At 36.4% G+C, this 8514-nt stretch overlaps 1 protein-coding gene and 1 long non-coding RNA gene across 2 annotated transcripts in view; one reads left to right on the top strand and one right to left on the bottom strand.

Moving 5' to 3' along the window:
* Positions 1-460: 460 nt before the first annotated feature.
* On the bottom strand, positions 461-6471 carry LOC113063010 (uncharacterized). Its single transcript, XR_003278611.1, has 3 exons — positions 6387-6471; positions 5958-5987; positions 461-591 (listed from the first exon to the last, which is right to left on the bottom strand). It is a non-coding gene; the product is annotated as an uncharacterized LOC113063010 (long non-coding RNA).
* Positions 5141-8514, top strand: part of LOC113062996 (sex comb on midleg-like protein 4) — a 13035-nt gene continuing 9661 nt past the window's right edge. The window contains exons 1-4 of the mRNA XM_026233119.1: positions 5141-5427; positions 6873-6977; positions 7292-7363; positions 7691-7917. Of these exons, the coding sequence (XP_026088904.1) occupies positions 7330-7363; positions 7691-7917 (261 nt within the window). The 5' untranslated portion in view covers positions 5141-5427; positions 6873-6977; positions 7292-7329. The remainder of the gene's footprint in view (positions 5428-6872; positions 6978-7291; positions 7364-7690; positions 7918-8514) is intronic.

Below are 8514 nucleotides of genomic sequence, written 5' to 3'. Positions count from 1 at the left end.
GTATCTATTGAAGCTTGATGTTGAAAGTTTCTTGGCAGTGTTATTTAGTGTATCATTGATATAATATTTTGTTAATATTTGGAACCTACTTTCTTGGGGGAAAATAGTTAAAATGCAGTATACCTATAGTTAGAACAGTAATTTATTATTTTGAATGCAGATCTTTAAAGATTTGTGAATACAGAATTATTCTTTATATAATACATTTTATAATTGATGATGACAGTACGATGCCAGTGCTTTAGTCCTCTCCTCTCATCAGAAAGTGGTGGAGACCATAGAACATTTATTGGTAATTCTGTTCCAGTCTGATATTAGACTAATGTTACCTTAAAAGAAATAGTATATGTCCCTCAGAGATGACTGTATAATGCACACTGGCCTAATGTTCTTGATATGTGTGTTTGTGTCTCCCAGTGTAATGTTTTGGTCGAGGTGTGAGTCGCTGTGGGAATGAGACTGCGTGGCAGGGATTTGGAGGATTCCACTGTCTCCTGGATACCGAGCGTCCTGGGTGTGCAGAGCGTCAGGCTCCGCCTTCGCCTTGATCGCCGTGACGACAGGGGGAGGGGCCTTTGGCAGCTGGTTGACCTGGGAGAGGAAGTGCAGAGTGGGCATCGGATACGAGATAGGACTCCTCCTACTTGTTCTCAAAGTAAGACATTAATTCATGTTAACTGCAGTTCAGCAGCTAAGTTCACAAACACATAATCTATGCTTGTTCCTAAATTTCCAAGGTGTTTGAAATTCTAAGACCTTAATGTGGATGGTTAGGAGTCAGATGGTTATGTGTCCTTGAAGCTGTTTCCTCACTTCCTGTTCATGAATGGGAAAATGTCACATCTATAGTGGATAAAATGCTATATATGCATACAGACACCTGTTTTACCATCATTAAGAGGGATTTAGATGGTTCGCCAGCCGGTTAAAAGGACCTGCAAAGATATTAGAGAAGAATAATTGGGCACAAGAGGGGAAAATACAGTATTAGTGAGGATGAGATGAAAGACAGAAAGAATGAAAGAGTGAGAAGATCTTCTGTTCATTATATTGGAGCCTGGGATTCTGCACTGCTTGGCTTCAAAAAGATTAATGGAGATTAATTTGTGCCCGGCTTAATTATTGCAGTCCCTATTCTTACGCTGTATGTGAAAAAAAGGCAGATTTTCCTTCCCGGTTTATTTATTTATTTTTATATATATGTAGGTACATATATAGGACTGTACTTGTCTTACACATATTTTACACTAATTTACAGTAATTCTACACTAATTATTGGTGCTATTTTTCATATTTTGATCAAATGGTGTTCAGGATCAGGTATCCCTGCTCTGTTGCTATGGCAACATGCCATTAATGAAGTAAAGAACTTCTTGCCATTGTTTGCGAGGGGTAACTCATCAATTTAGATATTTTCTTTTCTTCACAAAATCCCTCCTCTATGCTAGGTGTTGGCTCGAATTGCTTGTTTTTTTTTTCTTTTGTTATTTTGGTTTGAGTTCGTAGATGTGTGTATGTGTGTGGGTGGGTGGGTGCACACTGTATTGCACATTTTGTGCATGTGTGCAATCATTGGGAATGTTTTAGGTATAATTTCCTGTCAGTGGCTGCAGGCATTTCTGTGACTTTAAAACCAGAAAATTGATGATCATTCTCTCTTTAGTTCACCTAGACCTTTTGTTCCAGTCAAAGCGGCATTTTGTCGACATGTCAAATACATATTTTAACAAAATGTGAACATTATAAAATGCTAGTTGAACAATTAGCTTTGAATTCAGTTATGTTTAATATCTGAATGCAATGAAGTATTCAGATGCATTAATGTTTTATCTGACTCCACATGCCGTTATCTTTTTTTTTGGGGGGGGGGGGGTGGAATCGAAACCCATATAAACTAAGGTATTGTAACATGCTTCAGGCTTTTGTCAATCTTCCTCTCCTTCTCTTTCATTTGCATGGACACATACATGAACACACACACAAACAGTAGTTGTCCCTCATCTGCAGTGTTAATGGGTTTGAGATGATTGAGTCCCACTAAAGATGAATCCATGACTTTAATTAACTTTTGATTTATTGGCTTCTGTTTTCCAGGCATAATTAGAAATTAAATATAGCAATCAGATGGACGGGTGGATGACGTCCAGCTCTGTGTCTGGCTGTCTAAATGTATCTCACAGAGTGCAGTGTCCAGCGAGACACTCGTGAATATCCTCTCTCTGGGTTATATATTTTATATTCTATGCCTTTGTATTCTAAACTAATTTTATGCTATATTAGGTCACCACTTCTAGTGTTAAAATTGGGTGCTGAAGCAAAACTTGTAGAACTGATTTGTGTAGAGGCCTTGGTTTTGTGAATACTTTGTGTCAGGCTAGCTGGGTTTCTAGCACAGTTTGCTGATGACCCATTTGATTTTGTGTGTACATCTATTGTAGTTTGAACTTTGCTGTTGCTGCTGTTTCTGTGTTGAACATGAATCACATCATCCATTTGTTGTGTTCAAAGCATGTTGCTCTTTGTTGTAAAGGGATTTTGAGTAAATAGAAATATATGTAAATATTGAAAACAAGTTATTTTGGTACTGTGTTTGCTGCATTAATTTATTAATTTAGAACATTCAATGTAATTTTATTAAAGATACACATCTTAACTAGATTTTAAACATTTTATGATTATGACTTATGCATTTGGCAGTATAGTATTTTATTTTCATTGTTTAAATTATATATTTTTTCATTCCACTGCAAATTTTGGCAAGATGATGTTGAACTTGAACCGGTTTATTTCAGTTTTTTTGTTTGTTTGTTTGTGTGTATGAATACACGTGTGTGTGTGTGTGTGTGTGTGTGTGTGTGTGGTTAGACTGGAAAGACAATTAGCCTGAACTTCAGTTGATCTCTGGAAGCAGTTTATCACATGCAATTATCCAAGTGGGAGGTCAAGGACAGGTCTGTTTGATAGATGCTGTGTAAAGAAGTGTGTGTGTGCTTTGTGATGTAAATAAAAAAAAGTGTACTTGTCTTGTGCTTGTAGTCTTCCTGTAGCAGCAAAGTGCTGATATAGAAGGGGCCCAAATGTAATTTATTGCCTCACTGCCCAATGGGCTTAACCTTCATATTAAGACTTTTCCTGAATCTTATTTCACTGTCCAGCTTACATAGTGGTTAATCTTTTGGTTGTATATCTAACAACATCGTCCTTGACAGAGCAAATCAACAGATACATGACTATGCTATATTTACACTCGCCAACAAGTGACAGTGTAAGTGTGTGTGGTTGGAATGAGCCAGACCCCCCCCCCCAAACACACACTCCACCAACTCAGGGAGTGCTACACATTCCCAGCGTTCTTCTGAGGGGGGTCGGAAGAGAAGGAGGACGTTTATTTCATTCTGTACAGTGCTAGGACTTAGGCTTTCAGAGCAATGATGAGATTATCCCCAAGTTCAACCACAACTCTTTTGGTTCAGGACAAGAATCGGGGGCTTTGTGAAATCATCTGCTTGGGTTTGTCTGGTTGAATGCATGTGTATATGCTCTATAATTTGTGAAGCTACCTTCTCAGTGTCCAAATGACAAGTGACTAGCACCACTGATGAACTAAAGGGATAGTCTATTTAACACAAAATAAGATATTTTGAAGAATTTTGGTAACCAAACAGTTAACGGTAGCCACTGACTTCCATAGTATTTTTATTTTTTGCATGCTATTTAAGTCAATAGCTACCGTAAGTTGTTACATACACTACTTGATAGTGAGTAAATTACTATTTGGGTGAACTATTCCTTTAATGTTATTGCAAAGTGAAAACTGATGAAACTAATGTTTCTTATTATGGCTTAGCGCTCGGAAGAAATTCAGGCAGTAATGATATGTGCTTTTGGTTCAGCGTTTGTGTTGTTGATAATAGACAAGTTTAGTATTTGCTTCGGTTTGCTTTTAGGGTTTAGGCTAACAATTTTTTCTATTTTTTTATTTTTTTATTTATACAATTCTTTTACAATTTTTTTTATTAAATTTATAGTATATTAATTATTGCATATAGGCCTATATGTCCAATAAGGGAAATTAGTATTTGGACGTGATCTTTTATTTGTTTTTTGTTTTTTTGGATTTTATTTCGCTGTTTGTGGTATTAAAATCATACTGTTTCTGTTATTTAAATCTATACGACATAATACTTATGATTTAATTTTGTAGTATTCTACTAACAAACCTATAAAGTAGCGTTGGGCCTTCTGTGATTCGCAGTGAAGCAACTGATTTTTAATAAAAGAGGGACAGCATTTCATATTAAACTAGATAACACCCCAATTATTCAAAGATAATATTAAAATTACACAAATAGTGCTTTCAAGAGCTGAATAAAGGCATTTATTTATTAATTTATTTGCCCTTTAAAAAGTAAACAAATACTTGAGATTATTATTTCTTAACTGTTAAGTGTCATTAAATTATATAATGCCACTCTGTTTAAACTATTAAAACTGTTTGTCGTAAAAAAGTATACATATTGCCAACATAAATAGAGGTATAATAAAGGTAATTATAAAAATGTAAATAAAGGTATAATTCATACTTTTTACAGTACAAATGTTTTTTTTTTTATTATAATTATAATATAAATTATAAGCTATTTTTTTTACCTGCAGGTAACTAACAGTTAACCAATGAACAGCTTTATTTGTATATTATTTATTTATTCATTTATTTGGAATGTAGTTGCATTGCAGGGTTACAGTGTTCATCATATCTGCAGAATTGTTTACATTAGTTAAAAACCGAGGAAGAACTCAAAATCGGTTTCATGCTCACATTATGTGAGCAAACGCATGCATATTTCATGTGTCTCACTACATCTAGGCTGGGGATTTGTTCTAGTTCAGCCTGTAAATTTAAACCTGTGGGGAGAATCTGCAACGCATTGAAAATGTTATTTTATATATATATATATATATATATATATATATATATATATATATATATATATATATATATATATATATATATATATATATATATATATATATACAATAAATATCCAAAAAGGAAATCGAACAAAATGAGTAGTATTTTTCAAATCAACTAGCCTAAAGCAATTCAGGCCACTAGATTTTGGCAGTGGTCATAGCGTTTTGGGAGTCTTGGCTGCTCTAAACGCTGCTGTAGTGTAAATTATTCCGCAGGCTCTGCTTCATGATCAGCATATGACTATGGCAAAGGGAGGATGTTAGGCGCCTAGTTGCCATGACGACAGAAAGGGGACGACGTAGCGACTGCGGCGCGCGCGGTGGTATCGAGCCGAGGGCAGGCGGGGGTTTCAGAAGCGGCCGGTCTGTGAAGCGACGGAGGCACGGGAGCGGGCTGGATACGCTATTGTTGACATTTGCTGATAACGAATCCGCTCCAGCGCTGAGTGGTCGGTGAGTGTTCATACACTGAACATTTGTTTACGTGCGCTGATTTCGCGTTGAGATTAAGGAGATAAGGAAGGAAGACCTCGCGCAATGCAACACTGCTCGTAAACATGAACACGCGCATGTGGAACGGTGCTCTATTTTTGACGCTGTGTTTTTAATGGCGAGGTCTCTCTCTCAGGCTGCTTGCTGATCGTTTGCTGAATCGGTTTTCTTTCATTGGGATTAGAAAAAAATATTGTAGCAGTTTCGAAAAACAATTGTGCGTAATAAATTAGATTAATGTAATTACGCATGGCCTGGTTGATGCATGGGAGAGAGAGCGCGCACGCAGGTGAGCGGAAATAATCGAATGTTTAGAAAGTGCATATGAAAATAATTTGGAATTAGGATCATCCTTATCTGTCTTGTAAACAAATAGTAATAACTAAATTAGACGATTCATTTATATTTCGTTTATGTTTTGGCATAATATACCCACATCACATGGCATGTGTTACTTGATGTTTTGTGCAGATAACTTTTTGCATTCTTACCATTTGTCATGTAGTCTAATGAATGTTTATCTGAAAAAGCAGAAAACGCAGATTCATGTCATTTTGTAATCTTCACAGCTGAGCTTCAAACTGTCTATTGTCTGTGCGGATTAAAGAGAATGCACTTTACAGATTGCATGGTATATAACTAGCCCACCCTTTAATAACCTGAAAATGAAATTAGTGTGTTCTGTGTCAGTCACAGAATCAGCACAAATAATTAGAAGGTAGCATAACAATTAAAATGTTCAATAATTATCCCAGTTTTATTATTATTGTTGTTGTTATTATTACTTTAATCATGAGATTGTGATTTAATTCATAATATGCATTTCTAATTTCTTTGCCCAAGAAACCATAATTAAATAATTAAATTCTAAAATTCCACCTTAAAAGGTCCCGTTTTAACGAGTTCCAGGGAATACTTACTTAAAGAGAAAGGAAGAGGAGAGAGGAGGCAAGCAGGGGAAGCCGTCTGTCAGAGCCGATCTTGAGGCCAGGCGCCACAGCTGGAGGGGGAGGGGAGGAGAGTGAATGAGGACTGGGGGAGGGGGACTGACAGAGAGAGAGAGAGAGAGAGAGAGAGAGATGGAAGAGCAGAGGATAGTGAAGATGCTTTTATGTGGCTCAGTGTCTATTTCTTCCACAGAGTGCACAGTTTAGGCCACCTCACAGCTTCACCATCAAGCTTTTGTTCTTCAAATAATTAATACCAGCCCGGTTTCATATGTGTTGGGGTATGAGAATGTTTTTCTGCTATTTAGACAATAAATATGATTGCAATATGTAATTATTTGCTGTTTGTTATATTTCTGAGCATTGTTTTTATTTTTTTTATTTTTTTTTATTGGACATTCATGCTATATAGTAGTACTAAGTACTCCTTTTATGTTTGTGTTCTTGTCATGTTTCCAGGAACAGCTGCTAGTTTGCAGGTTGCACTAGAGGTTGCAGTGTGTGGGCTTGGTCATGTTTTTGGGTTGAACTTCTTGTGTTTTCAGTTTTGCAATCTCAAAATGAGTATGTTAAAGCATTGACTGTTGCTATACTTTAAACTGTTATGGTTTAGGTTGGTTTGACGTTTGTTTTCTGTGAATTAAGTGAGAGGGAAATTCCAGGGTTCCCACGGTCATAGAAAACCTGGAAATATCAGGGAATCTTAAAACTTGGATTCCTAAGCCTGGAAAATAATATATAAATATAAAATAATTAGATATTAATAATTTAATATATTTTAATATACACTATTTTAGTTATGCTTCGTTCTAAAATGTTCTAAAATAATCTGCTAAAATTGCTACATTGTTTATTTTTATATATTTGTTTTCTTTCAGATTACTAAAATTATCCAGTAATCACGAATGACTGACGAATGAAAAAAATCATGGAAATTCATTGGTCAAAAGGTGTGGGAACCCAAAATTTCATACTGACTACCTACATTTCTGTGTATTTATGTTTTGGTTGGGGGTGTGTTTGAGTTTTATGATGAATTTATGGTTGGGTATTAAAAAGTTGTATTTTTCTCTTAGTTGTTCTTTACATATTATAATTATCCAATTATTCAAATAATAGACATGTGTACTCCTACAGTTCAATGTATTTGTAAAGTAAAATCCCCATCACATGATGCAGAATCACAGTACACGTGAACATGCAAACTATTGTATTAAAAATGAATAAATATCTATGTAAATAGTTGAACATTCTGACATTGAATTTTTGTCTCCCAGGTCTAATGAGCATTCCTGCTGCTGCATCAGTTCAGTCAGGGGGTGGAGAGATGCAATCACCTGGGGCAATTAGCCCCTCCTTCCTCCCGCCCCCAAGTGGAAAAGTTCCAGGTCGCAAGAGGGGTCGCCCACCCCTGAAGAGGCACCCGGAATATCAGAGTCGCTACCCAGAATCCTTCCCGCCCATTAAAGTGCCTAAGAAGAGAGGGAGGAAGCCTGGCTTTAAGGTCAGTGAATCCCAGAGTGTTTGTTTGTCTGTTTAAAAATGCGTATACATGTGTAGGCCACAGAGATAAGGCCTTATTACTGTCCAGACGTGTCTGCCAAATGCATAAATGTCATCAAGTGGTGCATTTGAGTACATAATGGTTCGTGTGTAACACTTATGATGGTTTAGCTAGAGGAACAAAGTAATGCTGTGCAGGTAGGCCTATCTGATGTTGAATGCACAAGAGAAAGAGGTGATAGAGTGGTTGGCTTTGACTGATGTATCTGCAGTCTGCTGCGGAGTTATTTTTAGCTGTGAGCACAAGCCTCATAATGTCGCTGCTGCTGATTTAAAGAGCAACACGCTACCACAACGTGTGTGCATGTTAGCAGATTTGCAGTAGACACAGTGGAAATGCACTCTTGTTTAACCTAAACCTGACAGCTATTGCTTTTCATAGCATTGTTAGGGACAGTTTATCTTCCAAAACTTATATTTAACAGCATTTAACATTAGGTTTATTTCCTGTCTTACATATATTTTACACATATTGTGTAAAAAGGGGTTAAATTGGGATTTTGGACATGGGAAACCTAAAATCTGGTGATGATTCTGG

This window comes from Carassius auratus, chromosome 45 (assembly GCF_003368295.1).
Source record: "Carassius auratus strain Wakin chromosome 45, ASM336829v1, whole genome shotgun sequence".
Taxonomy (NCBI): domain Eukaryota; kingdom Metazoa; phylum Chordata; class Actinopteri; order Cypriniformes; family Cyprinidae; genus Carassius; species Carassius auratus.
Note: the sequence above shows the minus strand (reverse complement) of the source record. Positions and strands in the feature narration are given on the sequence as shown.